The sequence below is a fragment of the Gracilinanus agilis genome, chromosome 3 (genome assembly GCF_016433145.1).
Source record: "Gracilinanus agilis isolate LMUSP501 chromosome 3, AgileGrace, whole genome shotgun sequence".
Lineage (NCBI taxonomy): Eukaryota > Metazoa > Chordata > Mammalia > Didelphimorphia > Didelphidae > Gracilinanus > Gracilinanus agilis.
The window spans coordinates 328,384,319-328,408,770 of record NC_058132.1 but is presented as its reverse complement, the minus strand read 5'-3'; the positions used below and the strand labels follow the sequence as shown (position 1 = coordinate 328,408,770).

General features: G+C 40.6%; 1 protein-coding gene across 1 annotated transcript in view; it reads left to right on the top strand.

Annotated features, from left to right (window-relative positions):
- Positions 1 to 24,452, top strand: part of ESYT3 (extended synaptotagmin 3) — a 94,866-nt gene that overhangs the window by 63,356 nt on the left and 7,058 nt on the right. Inside the window, exons 10-19 of the mRNA XM_044666679.1 lie at positions 2,861 to 2,943; positions 3,975 to 4,023; positions 4,617 to 4,706; positions 6,544 to 6,606; positions 6,697 to 6,759; positions 8,729 to 8,797; positions 9,349 to 9,435; positions 10,899 to 11,048; positions 20,458 to 20,927; positions 23,498 to 23,593. Coding sequence (XP_044522614.1) covers positions 2,861 to 2,943; positions 3,975 to 4,023; positions 4,617 to 4,706; positions 6,544 to 6,606; positions 6,697 to 6,759; positions 8,729 to 8,797; positions 9,349 to 9,435; positions 10,899 to 11,048; positions 20,458 to 20,927; positions 23,498 to 23,593 — 1,220 coding nt within the window. The remainder of the gene's footprint in view (positions 1 to 2,860; positions 2,944 to 3,974; positions 4,024 to 4,616; positions 4,707 to 6,543; positions 6,607 to 6,696; positions 6,760 to 8,728; positions 8,798 to 9,348; positions 9,436 to 10,898; positions 11,049 to 20,457; positions 20,928 to 23,497; positions 23,594 to 24,452) is intronic.

The window sequence follows — 24,452 nt, the reverse complement described above, 5'->3', positions numbered from 1 at the left end:
ATCTTCATTGTCCTTTTCTTTTCCCTTTTTATTTACTCTTTGGACCCTCCAGGTTCTACCTGCTTCTAACACACTGTGCCCTTCTCACCATCAAAGGGGCTGATGCCCATAACTTGTAACTTATTACATGACTTTTATAGACTCACAGAGCAAAAAGCATCCTTGACAGTCTATCTGATCTCTTGTCCTCTCATGAAGCTGGTTGACCCAGACAATCCAAGAGAAAGCTTAGTTGTCCTCTTCCTCCCTTAGCCACCCAAACCAGTTTCAAGTCAGCTTTAAGAGTTAAGGAGTTCTTTCAGGACTGACCCAAAGGTCTCCTGCCTAAAGAGAGTTTCAGTAAATAGGAGACCTAGGAGAACTAATACCAGGCCTCCACTACACTGAATGGATCTCCGAAGCCGCTGACTGGCTTTAGGTCAGTCTGACCAGGAAGCCAACTTGTTTTTTCTAGAGGTAGGTGTAGGATATTCTATCATGAAGTGTTGACATAGGGTGAAAATATCAAGGTACTTTGGAACCAACATTTGGAGGTGACCCAAGGGGCAGGTTTGCCAATCACTCTGAACAAGGAAAGTTGGCAAAGGAGAAAGTGTGGGGTTGGGGGTCATTGTGCAACACTGGGCTTGGTGTTGGCAGGGCTATTGTAGAGCCCTAGATTTGGCTTTATTTCTTTCCCATGCTCTGTGGGAATATCACAACACCAACACTTGATCTCTTTTAAGTCCTTTTGTCCCTTCTCTCAGGAACTTTTACATTTTAAGCCTCTTCTCTAATTGTAGAATGAAGGCTATTATTCCTTGTCTAAGGAATGTCAGACATTAATGAGTTGCAGGTAAATGTGACTGATGGGAAAGCCATACTATATTTTGGGAAGCAGAGAGTCCTTTCTACCTGAAATCCAAGGGCCTTGTTTAAATCAACATTTAAATGCCCACTACCTTCCAGGCACTAAGCTAGTTCATAGAGATACAAAGTTGAAAATCAACAGTCTCCCACCCTCAAAGAGTATATAATCGAATGAAGGCAGGATACAAAAAGACATGATACAAATTAGAACGTTCTTGAGGCAAAGCAGAGATCCAGACAAGTCAAGGCAAGAAGCGTTACAAATACAAGCAGAAAGGAAGACAGTCTCTGCCCTCAGGGAGCTTATGTTCTAAATGGGGGGAAATAACACATTAAAGGAAGCTGAAAAGTGTGAGGAAGGTGAGGCTGTTAGGCAAGGTCTGAAGGATCAGGAATGGGGCCTGGAGAGAAATAGAGATAAGGCTCATCTGGTTGTTGTCTTTAAAATGGGAGACCTGGAAGTAGCTAGTCAATCAGAGAAGGGTCCAAAGTATAGTATGTGCATCCAGTATGAGAAGTCCATGGATAGAGTAAATTTCCAGGGTGTGGCATGTTAGAGAAAGTTAAGAGAGTCGGGATTGGAGCCTTTCTTATCAAAGAATAATTTTATTATAATATAATATATGTTCTTGATGATAATATATAATATAATAAAAAGAATCTTCCTCCTGTCCAGAGAAAGACGGCCAAGATTTGGATTCAGAAGAGAATCTGGGATATCTATTAGATCATGCTATGTAGACGTCTACTTACCTTGCCTAGAGAGAATAAGTCCTACCTGCCTATGGTTCTGTGAGACTTCTACCCTCTCCCCATTCAGCAGATCTTGGTTATGGGGGAAATCAACTGCATAAAGGTTGATTGCAAATGAAGCTTCTGTAAGCTATTCTTTCTACTCTTCTCTGTGAATCTCCCATCAGCTGGTGTCACCATATCTGAATTTCTGATCTAGAATCATAAAATGCTAAAGCTAGAAGAGACCTTCGACATCATAAAATCACAGAGCAGAACCTAGAGGGGGGACCTCCTTAGATATTATCTAAGGTCTCCTAACTCCATTTTACAGAAGAAACTGAGGCCCAGAGAGGAGATAAATATCCCCAAGTTCAGATTGTTGTGGTTCATCCTTCATTTTTGAAGAGGACCAATGACATCATACAACGAGGTCCTGACTTATCATGAATTGGATTTAAGTGAGGCAGAGTTACACAAAATCAGCATCCTCACTCTCTTCCAAAGTCATTGAAGTCCAATGACAAGAAAAAAGTCAGGATGACTGGCCGTGGCCTAGTTAGTGGCCATCCTTCCACTTAGTAAGATGCCTTTTGGATACTATCTCTTGAAAAAAAGTAACTCCCCTTCTCACCCTACATGCTACGTTCTCCAGAAATAAGGACCCTAGTTTTCTCTTCCCTTGCTTTAGTCATTCCTTCCTTATTCTCATCCTGTCAGGATGGAATTCTCCTAGAGAACAATAGAGATACATACATAGGGACCCAAGAGAAAATTTATTCTGGCTGCAATGTGAGGAAAGTCATTTCACTTCTTGGCCACGGTTTCTTCAATTATATAATGAAGAGGTTGGACTGGCTGATCTTCAAGGTCTCTGCCAGCTCTAAATCATATGATTTCACTTTTCAGGGGGTGGGGAGGAAGGTACTTGATACTAGTTACCTGAGCCCTGGACATCCTGACCAGTGCCTGATATTAGATATAGGGTACCCCAACTCTGGAGAAAACACCTTGGTTCCTTTCAGATATCTTCCTAAGAAAAGATTATCTCCATATATCTTGTAAAGCATTCAAATAATTTGTGAAATAACCATCCTTGATAAACCTAAATACTGGGAGTATAAATGATGGGAACTACTGTTAGGTATGTGGGTAGGTGGGTAGAGGGTGGGGGAAGGTGAAATCTATTTTCCTTCCACTTACCAGGGAAGTTGCTGCAATTCCTAAGGATATACCATCTACCCATACACTGCCAAGGAAACTTTTTCTCTTTCTGAAGTTTATAGTTTATGAAGTCCCTGGGCAAGACCTGGAGGTGGATTTGTATGATGAAGATACAGACAAAGATGACTTTCTGGGCAGGTGAGGATAACTCTTATTAGAGTGGGCCCACAGTGGCAGACTTCCTTTAATCAGGCTAACTACCATTTCAAGTGTGTCCGGCTATTATACTGAGAAGTTCAGTGCCTTGGGTTTCTGTTGCTTCCTTCTCACTTTGGAAAAGTGTATCCTTTATGACGCATGTGATTTTACTTGTAATCTCAACTAATGGGAAAGTTGAAGTTGGTGCATTATTTGAGTCTGGGAGTTCTGGGAGGGAGAAGGGTTAAAGCTAAATCTAGCACCCTTATGACAAGTTAGTGGGAGGTGTACCAGGACGCCTAAGGAGAAACAGATTGGCCCAGATTGGAAATAGGGCAGTCAGAATTTCCGTGTTAATCAATAGTGGAGTCATATCCTTAGGTAACCCCTTTACTTCCATTGTGGGTAAAATATGGGGACCTAATCTCAAAAAAAATCCAACCCTATCACCTTCAATTCCTGGGGCATTTCTTATGTCTCTAGTATCCTGTTCTCTACCTCCAAAATATCTTGACAAAAAAAAAAACCCTAAGGTCATTATCCCTTAGTCTCCAGTACCTCAGTTGTTTCCTCATCTATAAAATGAGAAAGAGAATTAGATGGCTTTTATTACACACACACACACACACACACACACACACACAATGCCATTCATGGGCATCCCTGCTACGTGAGGGACTATAAGTAGTTCAAATAAATGGTGCTTCTGGCTTTCTAGAAGCCCTGCTTCCTTTATGCCTGCAGCCTTAGTAATACAGCCAACCAAGCAGTGTTTGCCAGGCGCACTTAAATTTGAAGACTAGTGTGTGAATTTAAACAAATATCTGCACAGAATTTGTCTCAGTTTTCATTTCACAAGTAAATATACCAAATATGGAAATAAAATGTACATTATATTGGCATAGGACTTTATGCCTTTGCACTCTTCTCACCCTTCCCTCATTACAATCAACCAGAAAATAAGGAATGGGTATGGCCAAAGTCCTCTAGGAGCCTGTAATAGATTAACAAAGTTCCTTTTTGTCTTACAGCCTCCAGATCAACCTTGGAGATGTCATGAAGAACAGTTTTGTGGATGAGGTAAAGTCTTTGTCTTGGGGTCCTATGCTATGGCTCAGATTCAGGTTAGGCCAGTAGCCATGGGTTAAATAACCCTTCTCCTGCAACCTCCCCTTCTCCATATTTTATTATGAGACCTTTGGGATTCTCTTGGATCATTGTCTTATTCAGAGGAGCTAAGTAGCAAGGCCTGTTCTTCAATCTTATGAAGCTCTGTGTTGAATACTAACCACAAGATGAGCACAGGAACAGTTAAATTGTTGTATCATATGGGGAAATAGGCTTAGAGAAATGACTTGCTTTACCAAGGATAAAAGGAATCAATTAATGTCCTAAACCCTTAGCAGATTCTTTTCTCTCTTAGGATCACAACTCCAAATCACTGAGTCAAAAGTCATTACTTGGATTCCCCATAATGAGCTTCTTGTTCTCTTTCCCAAGATCCTCTAGCATAAATCAAGGACTTCTGTCACAGAGATAGTAGCTAGTGTAGTCTGTCATTCTATCATGTTGGGGAAGTCTCCGACATCTATCTAGTATTAGGAGGATCCTTGGGATGATGTCTCTCCCCAACTTTTAAAATATATTTTTATATCTCCCTCCTCTTTTTGCAGTGGTTTGTCTTGAATAATACCACAAGTGGCCGGCTGCACTTGAAGCTTGAGTGGCTTTCTTTGACCACCTACCAGGAAGTTCTAGCTGAGGTGAGTGTGGCAAGTTCTCATGGTTCAGCTGTCTGAGTTCTAACCCCTTCCCTGCTGAACCGATCCCAAGGTCTCAACCAATAAAATCCATGCAAAATTCAAATTTATAAAACTTCTATGGCCAGATTCTAAGGACGAACTGGAACTGCCCTCTTGAGTGAAGCCCTAAAATTATTATGTCTTCTAGGGATAACATAAATTTGTAGAATTTAGAAATGGAAGAAATTTTAAAGATCAACTCATTCAGTCCCCTTATTTTCATGTGAGTAAACCAAAGTTCCCAGAAGCACACTACCAAATATTCTCATTAACTACAGTATTTGCTACTCATTTTTTTAAAAATTCATATCCTTCCATCTTTGTTGGAGACTTCATTTGTTCATTGTGATGTTCCCTCCAATGCTCTGAACACCCGATTCTTTAGTCTTCAAGGCCAATAACCTTCTTTCCCACCTCATTGTGGCCATATACTAGTCTGATCATATCTTAAGCTTTGTCCCTCTTTGGAATTTCTCCATTTTACAGAACTAAAATTTTGAAACTCTGCTCTCTGACCAGAACTTCCTTTCCTCTCACTTCTCTAACTTTCTCCCTCCCACTAATCTACTTCTTTTCCTCACTATGTACCTTCAGTCTTTTGACCCATCTCTATTCTCCCTGGTCATCTTTCCCACTGGCTCCTCTTAATCTCCTTGATTCCAACAGGCTAGCTCCTGATCAGGTTCAGAAGGATCAGACTCCTTCGCATCCTTTGAAAACAACTTTCACTAATACCTTTTCATACGCTATCCAGTGAACCATCCCTTATAACAAATAATAATTTTAAGAGGTCTAAACTAACCAACACATCAGCCAGAACTGACAGAAGATGTGATGTTTCACACCCATAGCCTCCCACCTCTGCAAGGAATAGATGGAGGTACATCTTAGCACCTGTTTTTCCAGTGTTAAGTTTGATCACTTTTACTACAGAGTTTAATTTAATTTTATTTTTTATATTGTAGTCATATTGAGTGTATGTATATATGTATGTAGTGTATATATGTATTTATATATACATATGTGTGTGTATATATATATATATATTGGAGTGTTTTGCCATTTCCTTCTCTAGCTCATTATACAGATGAGGAAACTGAGGCAAGCAAGCTTAACTGACTTGCCAAACATCACACAGATTATTTGTGTTGGAGACTAGATTTGAACTCCTGTCTTCCTGACTCCAAGCCTAGCACTCTATCCATTAGTCACTTAGCAGTCAAAAAATCTGACATTATACCAATGTTCCACACCCATTGTCCTGACCTCTGCAAAGAAGTAGGATAGTGCCTTCTCTTCTTTGGGGTGAAGTTCTGTAATTATGATTTCAAAATGTTGAGTTTTTATTATTTTGTTATTGTTTTTCCATTCATATATTTGTAGACATTGTATACATTGTCATCCTGGTTCCATTTTATTGTGAAACCATGCATGTAAGTCCTCCCCTACAGTGCAAGAGAATTGCATTTCATTCATGCATCATAATCTGATTAGCTATTTCCAAATCAGTGGGAATTCTCCCATTCATTGAGAACAATGCCACAATCTCCCCTCAGTAGCCTTTGCCACTGCTTCTCCATCCTCGCCATTAGGAAATCCTTAAATTCTCCATGCTTTAGTCCTATTCTACACACACAGAATTATTGATTTCTAGAGCAGCAGATCCCTTTGACTTCCTAATCTAGCACCCCTGTTGCTAGATTTATGCCCCTTAGCAAAGGTGGCATTCTCCAGGATTAGTGTCTGCCGCCTCTTTCTTGGGTAGCTTTTCAAGAGTTGCTTTTGTATCTGTCTGTAGGACCCCAGTGGACTCTCAACTGCCATCCTTATTGTCTTCCTAGAAAGTGCCTGCAATTTACCAGTGAGTAACAAAAATAGCCCAAGTGCCTCCTCTGAGTAGATTTTTTAAGCATTCATGTTGGTAACTTGTATTTTTCTGCTTTGGCTGTAGAGAAGTCCTTTTGAGTATTTGAATGGTGAATACAGAGCCAAGAAACTGCCCAGAAGTGCCAGGGTAAGTGCTGGGATCCAGCTCATCATCTGACAATTTAAAAATTGTGGATACTTTTTTTTTTCTTATAGCCAGAGTAAGACTGAGCCCAGCATCTGGTAAAGTCTTTGTCTTAACCATTCATCTTAACCATTAACCATTGCTTGTCTTAACCCTTAAGCCCATATTTATTAAGCTCCCTTGTGTACAATTCAGCTCAACAAACATTTGAGTTTGTTACACAGAGAACTGTTCCAAGTTCTGACAAGATACAGGATTTTGATAAGGCCCTGATCCTGCCCTCCAGGAGTGTGTTGTCTAGTAGGAGAATTAAATATGTTAATAAGTAAATACAGAAAAACTCTAATACATGATAAGTACATTAGGGGACTTCAAGAGAGATTGTGATATGAGACCGAAAGGGGAAAGTCATTATCTTTAGGTGGGGGGCAGTCAGGGAAGGCTTCATAGAGGAGGCAGTATTTGAGTTGGTGTTTAAGGAAAAGGCAGGAGTTGAACGAGTATGTGTGTATTTTTGTGGGTGGGAGAGGCGGGGTTCCTAGGCCAGGAAACAGCATGAACAAAGGCACAAAGGCTGGAGCATACAGAGTATATAAGTTTGGTTGTGGCACGAAGTATGTGAAAGGGAACAGAATACACCCAGGATACCTTGTCTGACCATCTTCGGCTTTCCTCTCAAATTCTCCAAATACTTGTCTGTCTTCTACTTTTCTTCCTTCAAGGCCTCAGAATCCTAACTTGTCTTCGAGTTCAATAACTGTATTTGCTAGGTGACTTGTAAAAGTAAAGTTGTTCTTTACTTAACTGAGTGTTTGCACTCTTTGAGAAAGGAAAGATTAGGAAGTGGGGTAAAGCTGAACAAAAGCAGTGAGAAGTACCTCACATTGTTAAGTGATGATTATCAGAGGAATAATTATATGGGATCTAGGAATGTTCTCCATAAAAGACCTCAAAGATTGTCATTGACAAATCATCCTTACTTTCCCTTTTCATTTAGAAAAATATTCTGTTAGGCATTTTGTTTTTGTATTTGTGGGGGGTGAGGGAAGGAGTAGGGAAGAAACATCCATCCCCCTTCCAACTTGACTCCTCTCTTTTGAAAAAGAAAAACAGTTAAGCGAAAACATCTCATTCAAGGTCTGCATCTGAAAATGTATATAGTATTCTCTTTTAGGTATTCTTAGCTTCACTGCTGCAAGGAGGGACATATATTTCATTACCAATTTATTCTTCGTGACCTCCTTTGGTTTTTTCATTACTTAGAGCTAATGATCATTTAAGCTGTTTTAGTCATTGTGTGCTGAATATTTCCAGTAGGAACCAATTACTATATTTTCCATAACTATAACTTCTGATGGTGTGAATTTGAAAACATGCAGCCACTTGGTGGAATTCATTATTTACACTAATTGAAACCTAACTATTGTTCTCCTGGATCTCCTTATTTCACTTTGCATCAATTGATAGAAGCTTTCTTATTTTCTCTGAATTCCTGATACTTACCATTTCCTACTACACAGTAATTAACACAGTAATTAGTTTCTTAAGCCATTCCCTGGTCTGAGGGTGCTCTGTTTCTAGCTAGCTCTTTGCTACCACAAAAAGTGTTGCTATGAATATTTTGGCATATATTAGACCTTTGTTTTCTTTTTGACATCTGTGGGGTCTTTCCCCTAAGAATGGATTTACCAGAATGGTCACTTCTCCTGAAATAATTCCAAATTGATATCAAGAATGGTTAGATCATTGAGTGTCAGGCCCAGAGATGGAGGTCCTAGGTTCAAATCCGGCCTCAGACACTTCCCAGCTGTGTGACCCTGGGCAAGTCACTTGACCCCCATTGCCCACCCTTGCCACTCTTCCACCTATGAGCCAACACACAAGAGTTAAGGGTTTAAAAAAAAAGAATGTTTAGATCAATTCATAGCTCCACCAATGTGTTTTAACATTCATTTTATTCTTTTATTCACAGAACAAGATGGACAAAGACCCCTCTGCCTACGTCAAGATGCGTGTGGGTCAGACAATTCAGACAAGTAAGGTAGGAATGTACTATAGCACATAGCGTCTGTGCCAGAGAGGAGAAAATAGGGTGTTCATCATTTTATAGTATTATGTTGGCTAAGGATCATGATTATGTCTATGTGGGACTCCCTCAAACTCTCTACCTGAAAACAGATTTTTGCCACCAAAAGGTGAATTCCTCCTTTACTGCAAGGAGGCTTGAAACGTTTTTGAAATGAGATCCATATTAATCAGTGTATCCTAGTGTTTGCTGCCAGACCTAAGAAATGGTAAATAGAAGCTGGCAGAAAGACCTCAGTCGCTTTTGAGAAATGTATTTCCCAGCTCAGTGGTTGAATATCACACTTAGGGACAGACTGTCATGGAGAATAGGATACAGGTCAGAGAGATGCTGCTGGCAATGGATCTCTCTTCCTACCTTCCCACCTCACCCATTTTGAGCCTGGAACCTATGATTGATTCAAAAGGAGCTAGTTGAGTATTTGAGCCTGGATAATATGGAAATAAATGACTAAACACCTGAGTAATGGAGAGTTGGCTTGACCAGATTTTCTTCTTTGTTAACAGACATGTGCCAACAGCAAGGATCCTGTTTGGGGCCAGGCCTTCACATTCTTTCTTTACAGTGTGGCCACAGAACAATTTCGTCTGAAGGTTTGCTTGGGCTTGTGCTTAGACTGTTGCAGAATAAAAACCAGATCTCCTGACAGCATTCTTGGAAGGGCCAAGATGTTGATCCCCATAGGTAGATGGAAAGAATGAGGTCTGTCCAGATGGAACAATTTTTCCATAGTCATCAGCCTATATAAGACAGAATGAAAGCTTGGGTTTCTTTGCCCAAGGGCTCATTATGGGAGATGGTTCTGTATCCATTAGATGGGGTCCAAGAATCTCTTGGAAACTAGGTTTATAATGGTACCCTCTAGTTTGCATGCGAAATTCACTTTGACCTAGCTTCATAGATACCACCTCCTAATTTGGGATGAGGGGAGCAGAAACCAAAGAGCCTGACCCCTGATAGGAGATGGCAGGATTTGTGACTGTCATAGACTGAAGACAAATTCAACAATGCAAAGCACTGTACTAAGCTTCACAAGACATGATAAAGCCCCTGGTTTTAAGGGTTTCTGTGCTGGGTTCTAGATAAAGAAATACACAAATGGGGTCTCTTCCTTGAATCTATCTCAATACAGACTTCCTGATTCAGGGACATGAGTAAGAAGCAGATGGATAATAAGAGAATGAGAAATAAATTGATAGAGAGTTAGCTGGTGTTTCATTATATTGACCCCATAATCCCTAGCAGTACAAAAGGCAGCTTGAGATATCGTAAAGACTGCCCAGTATTGAGAGTGGAAAGAGGCTGTTTGCTCAGGTGAGCTTCCTTGATCATCTGGAAAAGACATGTCACAAACAAATGCTCCGTGACTCCTCTTACCATCTCTGTGACTTCCCTGGCCAAAAACCCCCTCCTCGGACACTCCCCACTTTATGCATGGCCACTTTGTGTGCAGCTAGGTGGCACAAGGTGTAACATGCTGGGCTGGGGTCAGGAAGACCTCAGACACATACTAGCTATATGACCTTGGGCAAGTCACTTAACCTTTGCCTCAATAGCCTCAGCTGTAAAATGAAGATAATAATAGCACTTAATAATAGCACTCGCCTCATAGGGTTGTTGTAAAAATCAAATTAGAAAACGTGTAAAGAACTTAGAAAAGTATCTGCCAAATAGTAGCTGCTTAAAAAATGCTTGTGTTAGAATGTAACCTAGAAGACAGACCCTGGTTGGTTTTTTTTTGTTTGTTTGTTTGTTTTTTTTTTGGTTTGGTTTTTTGGCATCCTCAGTACTTAACAGCACAGCACCTGACATATTAAGGGCTCAAAAATCATTTTCTTTTATTCATTTATTATAGGTCATAGGGCCATGGATTGGGCTCTAATTGACCTTCTGTGGGGGAAAAGGATAGTATCCCTAGGTTTATCCCTCTGCAGACTGTGCTCTGTGCTGGGTGCCTGGGAGATGGCACACTTGGTTTGGGGATCCATCAAGGGACACAGCTTTTATTGCTCACATGTGGCCCTGGCTGCTTTGTTCTGACCACTGTTTCCTCCAGGTGATTGACGATGACCAAGAGTGTGCACTGGGCATCCTGGAGCTTCCCTTGGTCCAGATCCTCACCTACTCAGACATGACCATCGAGCAACGATTTCAGCTAGACTGCTCTGGCCTGGATAGCCTCATCTCCATGAAGCTGGTACTTCGGGTAAATTTCTCTTTTCTCCTTTTTTGTCTTCTTTTTTAAACATTTGCCTTCCAGCTTAGGAACAATACCAACTGTTGGTTCCAAGGCAGAAGCATGGTAAGGCTAGTAGGCAATTGGGGTGAAGTGACTTGACCGAAGTCACACGTTTAGAAAATATCTGAGGTCACATTTGAACCCAGGACCTCTCATGTCTAGGACGCTTCTCTATCCACTGAGCCACCTAGTTGCCTGGTTTTCTGCTTTCTCTTGACTAACATTCTGTCTGTGTGAGGAGGCTCTCCCTGAGTATGTGCCATATCCCTCCTCCTTTGTCCAACACCAGGAAGATACAAAGAAGGGACAATAGAAATTGTCAGTCCTCAGAGAGCTCCTGGCCAAAGGACTTGAAAAGTCCTAGATCACACTTGGAGAACTGCTCTCCTAGGACCATGTTGTCTAGGGAGGCAGCATGGTCCTAGGACAGCAGCTCTCCAAGTGTGATCTAGAGTTCAGGAAGTCCATAAGGTCAAAACTATTTTCATAAAAATCTTGATATTTTTACATGTCTAATATGGTAAATATAAAAAGGCATAATTCATGTAAACAAAAATTATTTGGCAGGAAGGGGGACAGTTTCATTTTTAGGTGTACAAAAGGATCCTGGAATCAAAAACTTTGAGAATTGCTGGTCTGATGGAAAGGATCTGGGAATGAGAAACCAGAATATCTTGGGTTTTAGTGCTGGCACTATTTGTCCATAGGTCATGCAGGTGGACTTCTCTGTGCCTCAGTTTAGTTATATATAAAATGGAGCTAATGATTACCATCTTCATGAAGTTATTTAGAATATACTTTTAAAATACTTTCTATCTTAATAACAATTCTCAGACAAAAAAGCAAATGGAGTTAAGTGACTCACCCAGGGTTATTCAGGTAGAAACTATCTGAGACCATATTTGAACCCAGATTCTCCTACTCCAGGCCTGGTTCTCTATCCACTATACCACCTAACTGCCCCTAAAATATACTTTTAAAAAACTGAGTTTTGCTAGCCTCATTCAGAGGAAGAACTGTGGGAGGAGAAACACAGAAGAAAAACAACTGCTTGAACACATGGGCTGATGGGGATGTTATTGGGGATGTAGACACTAAACGATAACTCTAGTCCAACTATCAATAATATGGAATTAGGTCTTGATCAATGATATATGTAAAACCCAATGGAATTGTGCATCAGCTAAGGGGGGGGCAGTTAGGGGGATTTGGGAGAGAGGCAAAGAACATGAAATATGTAACTATGGAAAAATATTCAAAGTAAAATTTTTTAAAAAACTGAGTTTTATAAAGACAGAATGTGTGGTATAGCCCCTACTTTCACGGATGTCCTAGCCCAATGATGGACAAGCTACCACCCACGGGCCAGATGCAGTCTCCTGAAATGTTCTATCCAGCCACCTGATATTATTCCTAATCTGACGAATACAATGAGTAGGATACAATACAATGAAACTTCGAAAGAGTTGCCTTAGAAATAGACTGACAGATGAGCATTTCATTTCCTTTGGCCCCCTCTTTAAAAAATTTGCCCATCACTGTCCTAGCCTGATAGGAAAGGCATGACCTCCACTCTTGGGGGGATTCTGAATCTAAATAGGAAAAATAGACTAGACAAGGGAAAACAAAAATTTTTACCCCCTTTATACTGTAGGTATTTGTATTTGTTTCTAATTTGCTGTGTAAGTCTTCTTAAATGCTAAGGGGCACCTAAGTGCAAGTAGCCTTTAGGGATAGGGAAGACAAGACCTACATTCTTCTAGCAGAAGCTAGAGGAGTGCTTTTAACTTCAAGCTCTATTTAAGCCGTATGTATACATTTCATCCACCAGTGCTGTCTTTACCGTGGAAACTCCCCAACAGAGGACAATAAGATGCTTAGAGAGCCGAGCTCTGCTAAATAAACAGAGAAATTTGCTCAAGAGAGACATTTAATGAAATTAGCAAGCCTATAGACCTTGGGGAAATTTTTTAGTCCCATAACAAACAATCACATTCATCAAAATGACTTCTGTAAATGGCAAGTGTAGTTCTTAATAATCTCAGAGATGAAAGACACATAACCTATTACTAGAAGATAGCATGTTCCCAGAAAAAGAACAAAGGCCCACAATCCTGGAGTCAGGGTAGCTTGGTTCAAATCCCACTTCTGCTGCTTATTTTCTATGTGACCTCCCTGGACCTCAGTTTCCTCATCTGAAAAATGCAAGGATTGGACTAGATGTCCTCTGAAATTCCTTCTAGTTCTAGATCTGTGATTTTATGTAGAAATAGATTATCGGTCCTAGGTAGATAAATGGCTACCACGTAGCCACTATGGAAGGTCCTTCATGATGTCTACCAGGAATGGAGTCCCAAAGAGAAACCAAGAAAAGCAGTGCTGCTCCCTGATGTTCCCTTCTCCAGTGAAAGAGAAAAGAGGCTGTTGTTTTGCTTCTAGGGAAAGAAGAGAGAAACCAAGCTTCGAACTGCAGAGTGCAGATTGCTGCTTCTTTACCCATGAGCAAGGAGCAAGAGCAAGAGTCAAAAAAAATGCTTCCACAGAAGATCTCTCTGTCTTTAAGCCCTGTCTTCTCCTATCTATCCGGTCTGGTCACATGCTTCAAATCCTGTTCCTTCTTGTTTTTCCTGTTACTCATCTGCACTCAAGATTGGAGGCAACACCTTTATGTCTGCCTTCTAAGCTTTATGGCAGATCCAAGGACTGGTTCTTTTGTCCCATGTCTTTAAAGGACAAATCAGTTTTGAATCAAAGGGTCTCTGCCCTATTAACTATTGTGATGTACCAAATAACACTACCATATTTCCTTAGGGTATCCTGTCAGTTGCCCAGTTTGGAATGTTGGAGTTTGCCATGAGCCAAAGTGGGCAGGTACCATCTGGCAGTTGGAACCAGGCTATATAAGACCCTGCAGACCTGGGACTTGGGTCTTTCACTTCTCATCTTTCCAGCTACCCCTTGGGAACCGGGAGGTGGTTGGTGGAACGTGGGAATTAGATTTTAGCTCAGGCAGGTCTGCAAGCCAATTTGCAATAATATTCTGATACACCAATTATTTCACCAGCAGGAGATTAATTCATTATTTATTATATATATTTTTATTATATATGTTCCATAAGGAGTGGGCTATTATGCCTTTGGTTCTAAAAAGCAACTCAGTGTCCATTGTAATTATATGTGGTAAAGCCAAGGATGGCTAAATAAGCAGATTCCTGAGAGGCATTCCAAGTTGTGAATAGGGAGGGTCTTGTATCGAAGCAGAGAAGGGACAACAGTCCAAGAGAGGACAATACTCTGTATAGGCGTGGAGAAGTCCTCCCATGTGTTCTGTGTAAAGTAGCTTTGGAGTGTGAGCCAATCAGAGAGTCTCAGATCTGGCAAAGGATATGAGAAATTTAATTCAACTATTACATTTTAAAGAGAAGGAAACTAAGTCTCAGAGAGATGAACTGACTTGTTCTAGAGACAGGAGTTCACTTAAGTATACCATATAGATAGTATTTTAAATCCTTTTTAAAAAATAGTATTTAAAATTTTTTTAAATTAATATTAAAAATAAATAAACAAAAAATACCCAGAGGGCATGCCATAGTGCCATGTTGGCACAGTATATTTAAATATAATATAATATAATATGATATGATATGATATATGATATGATATGATATAACATGATATAATATAATATGATATAACATAGGATAGTATAACATAACATGACATGACATGACATAACAACATAGAACTCACAGTTGGACCTGAATTTGAATCCTTCTTCATATACTTACTAGTTGTGTGATCTTGGGCAAACCACTTAACCTCTCTTGGCCTCAGTTTCTTCATCTAAAAATGTAGATATTAATAGAACCTTCCTCATAAGATTGTTGTAAGGATCAAATGAAATCAAATGTAAAACCCCTCGCAAACCTTAAATGCTACATAAATGTATGGTTTTAATAATAGACTTGCTTTTTGAGATAGACGAGGTAGTTATTGTCCTTTCCAAACTCTCAAATTTTTTGAGGGTCTTCCATTTTTTAATATATATAACCTGAATCCCTCCTGCTGCAGTTTGTCCAACATAAGCAAGTCTGTTGTCCTCAATACAGTTGGAGAATTGATTGTCACTTCTATGTGTGTCCATTTGTGAGAACTGATTTTTCATATAATGTATTCTTATATCAGGAGAAATTACTTTGTATTCTTGTGTCTGGGATCTGGGTCAGAGTTTTTGGCATTTTCTTTGTCCTTAGAAATCCTAAGGAAGGCCTTCCTTTTTTAACAGAATTTGGTTAATAAATGAAGGAGGCAAGGATTCTTTTCCTGTGTACATGTTTGGTATGGGGAAGGGTGGGTACTTTGATGGAACACCTCTTAATTAGCTGTTTACCAAGTAAAGATGTCTTGGGATGGGCCAAATAATGAGTTCCTAAAGTTCTATTTATTAAGCTTCCTAACCCAGCTTCCTCGTCATCCTTGGTCATTAGACACAACCAGTAGAGACATCTATCTCTTTATTGGTTATGATGCTGGCCTAACCAATGAATGCAAATAACCAATAAATGGTGTTCTTACTCCAAAACCAGGATCTTGAGATAATTTTAATTGTAATGCCTTTTATAATTTAGCCCCTTCTCCATCTTTTCTTCTTCTCTCTGCCCAGTCAGTGACAGAACTAAGAATGGGAAAAGTACAACAAAGCAACCTAATTGTTACTAAATGAGTAGTGGAAAGAGCAAGTATTACAGCAATTAAGAAGGGGAGGAGATCCTCATGAACTAGAGTGATCAAGGAAAGTTTCATGGAGGAGGAAACTAAGATAAGAGCCAGACTTTTTAGGTTGGGGAATGCTGGATAGGTTTAGAGATCTATCTGACTCTACTATATCCTTCCCAGTATAATGAAAGCTGCTTGAAAGCAAGAGCTGTTGTGGTTTTGTCATGGCATCTCCTGGGCCTGCCCACACATTGGGTAGCATCACGTAGCCCAGTGGTGTCAAACTCAAATAGAAACAGAATAATAGACAGGCCACCTATTGACTTAGAAAACCACAAACTAACATTATCTGGGTTGTATTTTTTTTTTTTAATCTATTTTGTCAAACATTTCCCAATTACATTTAAACTGCTTCTGGCTATTCTGAGGTGTTTTGCTGGCCACTTGCTACCTGCCAACTGGGAGTATGACATGTCTGGTGTAGCCAGGATGGCCTGGGTGTCCAGTAGATCAAATCACACCTATGACCAACACTGGCTATGTGACCCTACGCAAGTAACTTAATCTCTCAACACTCCAGCCAACTCTCTAAGATTATAGTAACATTTCAGCTGCAGATCTGCATTGGACCTAAGGAATTCCCTACTCTGATGAATTCACAGGCTTAGTCAAAACAAAATGAAACCAGTACAGGGGGCACAGCCTGGAACACAATAGCTTTAAAAAAGACTTATTGGCTGAGTTGAATTGAATGAATTAAATTGGCAATGATAGGTTATGGTAAAAAAAAAAAAAAAGGCATTTGATTTCAGAATAAGAAAGTAAATCCTGCCTCTAACATTGAGTAGCTAGCTATGTGTGACCATGGGCATGTAATTTGGTCTTTCTGGGCCTCAGTTTCCCCATCTCCAAAATGGAGACAATAATACCTATAATACAGCAAGAATTGCTTTGAGAATTAAATGAGATCAATTATGAAAAATGTTTTAAAAATCTTAAAGTGCTATGTAAACATCAGTAATTATAATTGTAAGGGGGAGAATTCTAGGCAGGGGGAATTCCTAAGCAGTAGTGAAGAGGCAGGAATATGCCTGATATGTTTGGGGTTCGGGGAAAGACCAGTCTAACTGGAATGAAGCTTCTGGGGAAACAATGAGAGAGATAAGGATGGAAGAGTAGGCTGGTTGTTGGCTTGTTGGTCAGTGGCTCTTACACTTTGCAGTTGTGAAATCTTTCACTTTAAATTATTTTTGGCCTAGAATAGAATAAAAATCTTTTAAAATTATTTAGAGGAGGGGCAGCTAGGTGGTTCAGTGGATTGACAGCCAGGCCAGAGATGGGCAGTCTTGGATTGAAATCTGGGCTCAGATACTTCCTAGCGTGTGATCCTGGACAAGTCACTTAACCTTGTTGCCCAGCCCTTATCGTTCTTCTGTCTTAGAACCAATACACAGTATTGATTGTAAGATGGAAGGTAAGGGTTTTTAAAAAATAAAATAAAATGACTTGGAGGGATGCTTATAAGTAATAGTGTCAGGTAGCATAAGGGCAACTTAAAAAAATTTAATAATCAAAATTATGTTATAATATATGATGTAATAAAAATAAATTTTAATTTACTTAAGGTAAACCATAGATGTTTTAGATCTTTTTTACTCTAATGTGTCAGTAGGATGTGACTTTGCTGTCTATGTTTTATTATAGAAAATAATGTTCATTGAGATCATCATGAGATGGTTCATGATGTTCATCTTCCCCTCAACTTAGAAAGAAATAGAATTGAGGCAATTAGGTGGTTCAAGTAGATAGAGAGCCAGGCCTAGAAATGGGAGGTATGGCCGCAGACACTTTTCTAGCTGTGTGACCCAGGGCAAGTCACTTAACCACAAAGGTGGGGGGGGGGGTCTGTGTGTATGTATGTGTGTTTAAATTGGATTGTATGCTTAGCACTACAAGGGATCTAGAGGCTATCTAGTCCACCCCCTTCCTTTCATAGACAAGAAAATTAAGGTCCATAGAAGTTAGGTGACTTGCTCAAGGCCACAACTAGTTAATGGCAGAGCTGGGATTTGAACCCAGAACCTCCGGGTTCAAATCCAGCATTCTTTCTCCTGAACCACAACCCTTCTTCTATATCTATATTTGGAGTGTGGGAGGGGTGATGTTTCTGTTAAGGACATTTCATTTAAAGTCACAAAATCACAGATTGGAAGAAATTTCAGAGGTCACCTAGTCTAACTCATACCTGAAAAAGAATTCCCTCTACATGTCTAGGAAATGGACATCCATCCCTTACTTGAAGACCTCAAGTAAGGAGGAATTGCTCCCTTCTGAGGCATGTCATTCCACTTTCTGGATACTCCTAACTAGTAAGACTTTTCCCCTTATTTTGAACCAAAACTGCAACTTCTCCTGCCTGCCCCTACTCTTTAGTTCTGGGGGGCTAAACCTTCTTCTACCAAACAATGCTTCGAATATTTTAAGATGGCTTCTTGTCATCTTTGATTTTTCTATTTTCCAAGCTACACATCCTCTGTTCCTCTGATAGGTCCTCACCATCTGGTTAGTTAGAATCTCTCAGAATTTATTGATGCCCTTTATAAAACAAGAACCCTGAAATGAATATAATGACTGCTAAAGAGACATTACTTTCCTTTCTGACCTGCCACTGTCTGTTCGGCTCATAAATCTGGATCTCTTGGCAAGTCATGGCATCATTTGGGTTGTCTTAGCCCCTTCAGCTACAGCATTCTCTTGATGTTTTCTTTAGTGTGATACATCTTCTCCTCCAAGAATTAGTTGCAAGATGTAGCTCCTATTGGGTCTCTGAATCAAGAACCCAGGAACTCTTAAGCCCACAAAGTAGTTGCAAAGGCTAAAACTATCTAGCTTTTAGGACCACTATTTGGTCACCTGTGGCTAGGTGGTGCAGTGGATAGACTGCCAGGCCTGGAGTCAGGAAGAGTTATCTTCCTGAGTTCAAATCTGGCCTCAGACACCAACTAGCTATGTGACACTGGACAAGGCACTTAATGCTGTTCGCCTCAGTTTCCTCATCTGCCAAATGAGCTGGAGAAAGAAAGGGCAAACCACTCCAGGATATTTGCCAAGAAAATCCCAAGTGGGTTCATGAAGAGTCAGACAGTACTGAAACAACTGAGCAACAGCAACAACTCAAGGAAAGAAACACAGAGACGAAGACACAGTTAGGGACTTGGGCTAAGGCTGACCTAGGCAAGCACGTGTCCTTGCTGCCAAGTGTTATGAGCATAGCCATGATCACTGCCTCTGGATGGGAGGGAGAGTGCAAGGGTGGAAAAGGACAGAAATAAATCTTTTCCCCTCCTTTAGGAAAAATCCAAGAGAGAATAGACAAAGTCCCAGATGATACACTTGGAAGAGATGTGGGGCCTTTCTCCTCTCCTTTTACAGTGTACTGAGTGGGTGGTTCTTTACAGGTCCTGCCTCCTACCTCACCAAGGATGCTCATGATGCAGAAGTCTATCATTGGGGCAGCCGGGTGGCTCAGTAGCAGGCCTAGAGACAGGAAGTCCTGGGTTCAAATTTGGCTTCAGACACTTCTTAGCTGTGTGACCCTGGGCAAGTCACTTAACCCCCATTGCCTAGCCCTTACTGCTCTTCTGCCTTGGAGCCAATACACAGTATTGATTCTAAGTCAGAAGGAAAGGGTTTTTAAAAAGTATCATTCTCATTAAACATATATTTATAATCATGGTTGTATATGTCATTTCCATCTTTCTTCTGTTCATTGTCTTCCAGTTTCATCCTTATATGTTCATGGAATAATAGATGCAACTGTATAGATTACAGGCTTACAAAGCACTTTGCATATGTTTTCTTATTTGATCCTCACAACAACTCTGAGAAGATGGGTGATATTATTCTCCCCATTTTATAGATGAGGAGACTGAGGCTGAGAACTGAAACGACTTGTCCAAGGTCACACAGCTAGTGTCAGGGATAGGATTTGAACCCATTTTCCTGACTCCACATGGCTATGTTTGGTTGGGATCTCTTGCCAAGCTTTCTTCAAATTGATTTTACCTTTCCCTACTTCAGTCAAACGATAAACACTTATCAAGTACCTGCTGTGTGCCAGGTACTATGCTAAGCACTGAGGATACAAAAAGAAGCAAAAGATAGTCCTCAGGGAGCTCACATTCTAATGGGAGAGGCAGCAAGCAAACAAATATATACAAACAAGCTACATACAGAATGGTTAACGGAAAGAAGGCACTAGAATTAAGAGGAGTTGGGGAAGACTTCTTGGAGAAGAAGGGATTTTAGTTGGGATTTAGAGGAAGCCAGTGAGTGGAGGTGAGGAGGGAGAGCAATCCAGGCATGGGGGACAGTCAGAGAAAAAGCACTTTTTTTCAGGTTGATACTTCTGTTTGGGGAGAGAACTACTCATAGTCTTCCACTTTCCTTCTCCATATGACGAGAGGGAATGAAGACTGAGAAAAGTCCTTTGGGATTCATAGAAACAAAGTTATTCTTTGAGAGATCATGTGTGGTGAGAATCAAGACCAGATTATAGGGAATAAAAGAGGCAATGAACGACAAGCTAGACAATGAATGCTCAAGGCAGAGGCAGCATCATTTCATGGATGATGGATCCTGTGCTTTGTTTCCTTTGCAGTTTCTGCATATGGAGGATCGGGAACCAGGCACCCCGTACACCGGCCCAGAAGTCCTGAAGAAAGGACCCATGTTTGTTAAGAGAACAGAAATCAAGCAGGAGGTGAAAACCCCAACCCAGGAACATGATTCCACACTTCCACTTCAGTCCCAAACTTCTGGAACTTCTGATGCCCAGCCAACCGACAAAACTACCTCAGTGAAGCTCATTCCTCTGGAGAAGGGACCGGAGCCCAAAGCCCAGGGCAGTGACAGCAGTCCCCAAGAACAAGTGGAGAATAAAAGCAAGAGGACCATGTTCTTGACTGTCCCTGGCTCCCATTCCCCAGGACCGATCAAGTCACCCAGACCTATGAAATCCCATGCCACTCCGTTCTCTTGGCCACATAAAAAGATGTCGCCCAGCTTGTCTTCCCTCAGCTCCGTGGCCTCCTCGTGCTTTGACATGACAGAAAACAGCCTAGCCTTTGAGTATGCTTCTCTCTTCTCGAATATTATTTTTCACCGTAGCAGCCCGAAAGAAAAGTGAAAATATTTTCATGCAAGTGAAGAATGACAGATGAACACACATTTCCTTGCATTGATTATTTCATGGGCTCTGTCCATGGTGGAACAGAGGGCTGAACTCCGAAGTTAGATAGCCTGGGTTCCGGCCCCAGTTCTGCCAGTTAAATCATCTTCTTATGCTGGGCAAGATGGAACTAGCCAATCTGAAGGGTCCATCATATTCTTAGTTTATATAAAATAGAAGCGGTCGCCCTAGGATTGTGTTTGAAACCTAGAATGACAGGACTGCAAGGTCACATTGAGGATACTTTCAGATCAGACTTGCTAGGTCCAAGAATTTAACCAAACCACCAAACAAATTATTTTTAATCCAAATGGTTGATCCTTGCTCTCGAGGAAGAAGACCATTTGGTGCCCTTTGAATTTATAGAATGCATTTTGCCTTAGAAAGTGCTTTCACGCAAATTATCTCATATTGGCTTCAAGATGAATCCATTTGGTCAATAACTCAGAGAGCTATCAAAATTCTTCCCATTTTATGGATAGGAAAATAGGAAGCCAAAGGCGATGGCCAATAAGCATTGCTCAAGCACTTACCCTGGGACAGGTCACTAAAGATATGAACACAAAAACACGGTTTACATTCTAATGCAAAGAACTGTATCTTATGAGATATATACAGTGTAAGTAAAAGGTAATCCCAGAGCAAAAGCACTAGTGGGTGAGATGTAAGAGATGGGGGAAATCTTTCAAAGAAAGTAGGATTTGAGCTGAGTCTTCAGGAAAAGCTGAGGCAGAGGAGAGGAGGGAGAGCATTCCAGGTCTGGGGGATAATCAGTGAAAAGCAGAGTTGGGAGATGGAGTGTTGGTATGAGGGGAGAACAGCAAAGATTCCTGGGAAGGGGTCCAAGTGACTGATAAAGACACTGGAAAAGTAAGATTGGGCCAGGTGGTGATGGGTTTTAAAAAACAAACAGAAGGGGGACAGCTGAGTAGCTTAGTGGATTGAGAGCCAGGCCTAGAGACAGGTCCTAGGTTCAAATCTGACCTCAAACACTTCCTAGCTGTATGACCCTGGGCAAGTCACTTGACCCCCATTGCCTACCCTTACCACTCTTCTGCCTCGGAACCAATACATAGTAAGATAGAAGGTAAAGGTTTAAAAAAACAAACAAAAAAAATCCAGATGATTTCAAATTTGATCCTGGAGGTAACAAGGAGCCACTGAAGTTTATTGAGTAGAGGAGTGATCCCAACAGACCTGCACTTTAAAAAACTTTCTGGCAGCTAAGTAGAAAATGGGTTAGAATGGAGAACAACTTAAGAAGAGGAGACTCATTAAAAGGCTATTGCAGGGGCAGTTAGGTGGCTCAGTGGTGGTCAGGCCTAGAATCAGGAGGACCTGGGTTCAAATGTGACCTGACATTTCCTAACTGTGTGACCCTAGGCAAGTCACTTAACCCCAATTGCCTAACCCTTACCACTCTTCTGGCTTGGGAGCCATATTTGTATACATTCTAAGACAGAAGATAGGCGTTAAAAAAAAAAAAAAAAGGATTTTGCAATATTCGAGGCACCAAGAGAATGAAAGAGCCAGATGAAGAACCCAGGATTCTGTTGTCTAAGAGCTCCATCTGCTGGTGTGATTTGGATCAAAAAGCTGTCCAGACATTCCATGCCTTAAAAAATTACAAAAGCAAAAAAACAAGTTTACTTCAAGCATAAGATGCTTGACTTGAAGGAAAAACTCTCTAGGAGCAATTTCACTACAAAAAATTATCCCTAGGGACAGCTGAGTAGTTCACTGGACTGAGAGCCAAGCCTAGAGACCAGAGGTCCTGGGTTCAGATACGAACTCAGACACTTCCTAGCTATGTGACCCTGGGCAAGTCACTTGACCCCCCATTACCTCCCTTACTATTCTTCTGCCTTGGAACCAATACATTGTATTGTTTCTAAGATGGAAGGCAAGGATTTCTAGAAAATTATCCCTACTGAAAAACAGAGATTGTCCTAAATATAACACTTATACACCAAAAAAAAAAATTCTCTTATCATCTTAGGTTTTATAATGCTAAAAGAAAAACTTTTTGAAATTATTCAAATGGTCTATAAGGATTTTTTTACAGGTCCTTTAAAAAGTTACATATGAATGAAATGTTTGTAAATCAAACACTTTCCTATTTATTTACATCAGATTTGCTGAGCATTTTGAATCTCCCCTTCTGGATAGTCTTCAAAGGACAATGGTCCATAAGCCTTTTCTCTTTCTTTTCAACTCTACCCTTATTATCTTATCTCTAACCATTTCTATTTATTATGAGTTTTTCTTTAAAGAAATGCTCTGTGAATGCTCACGTAGAGCCAAGAGTCATTTTGCAATCCATGTAAAGCAAGTAGACAAGTTAGGGGGTATTTGTCAGTTCATCTGTTTTACTCCCTGTACTTTTCTAGAATGAAGTACAACTTCGTGTTGCTTGGGAAGGCGTAGCTTGTTTAAAGAGCAAAGAAGTGAAAACTCCTTGTTTTTGCAGAACTGATGGAAGCTGCCGGCCACTGGGAGAGATTCAGCTGACTGTTCGCTACATGACCCTGCGACATAGCCTTGTGGTTTTCATTAATTGCTGCAGGTAAAATATTTCTAGCTTTGTGGCTTCTTACCTCTTTCTTAAAATGCAGTTAAAGGGGGTGCAGCTGGGTGGCTCAGTGGATTGAGAGCCAGACCCAGAGATAGGAGGTCCTGGGTTCAAATATGGCCTCAGACACTTCCCAGCTGTGTGACCCTGGGCAAGTCACCTAACCCCATTGCCTACCCTTACCATTCTTCTGTCTTGGAACCAATACTGAGTATTGATTCTAAGATAAAAGATGAGGGTTTTAAAAAATGGAGTTAAAGGGAGGTGGCCTAGAAGAAAGCAATATAAGTTAAGAAATGTGAATCCATGTAGTCTACAAAGTAAATGCTCTATGGAAGAATCATGGGATTGCAGAGCTATCTGGTCTAATTCCTTCCTTCTAGAGAGGAAGAAGCTGAGACCCAGAGAAGATAGGTCACACACATAGTACAAGCCTCAGAGGTGGGATTTGTAAACGGGGTCCTCTTAACATTAGACCTCGTTCTTTTTGAATGGTCCTATGCTTCCTCCTCTATAATGGAAAGTGGCCAGTTTTTAAATGCCTGCACAATTGGCCAGGTTCTAAAATATCCTACTTAGTAAATCCTCTCCATTGGTGCCTATGGAGCCCTTGGTCAGGATTTGTGATCTCCAGGCTCTAATAAAATATAATTCCAGAAAGAACTGTTGTGTCAGCTGGTAAGAAACAACCTATTTTCCCAAATGGAAAAAGTCTTACTTCCTCTGGATGGAAAAGGTTTTGACTCCACCAAACACAAATATGCCTTCTGGAAAAAATAGTTATTTATGTTTCCTGACAACTTACTGTAATTGTATTATGCCCTATAGAAATGAGAACTATATTCTTCATAGT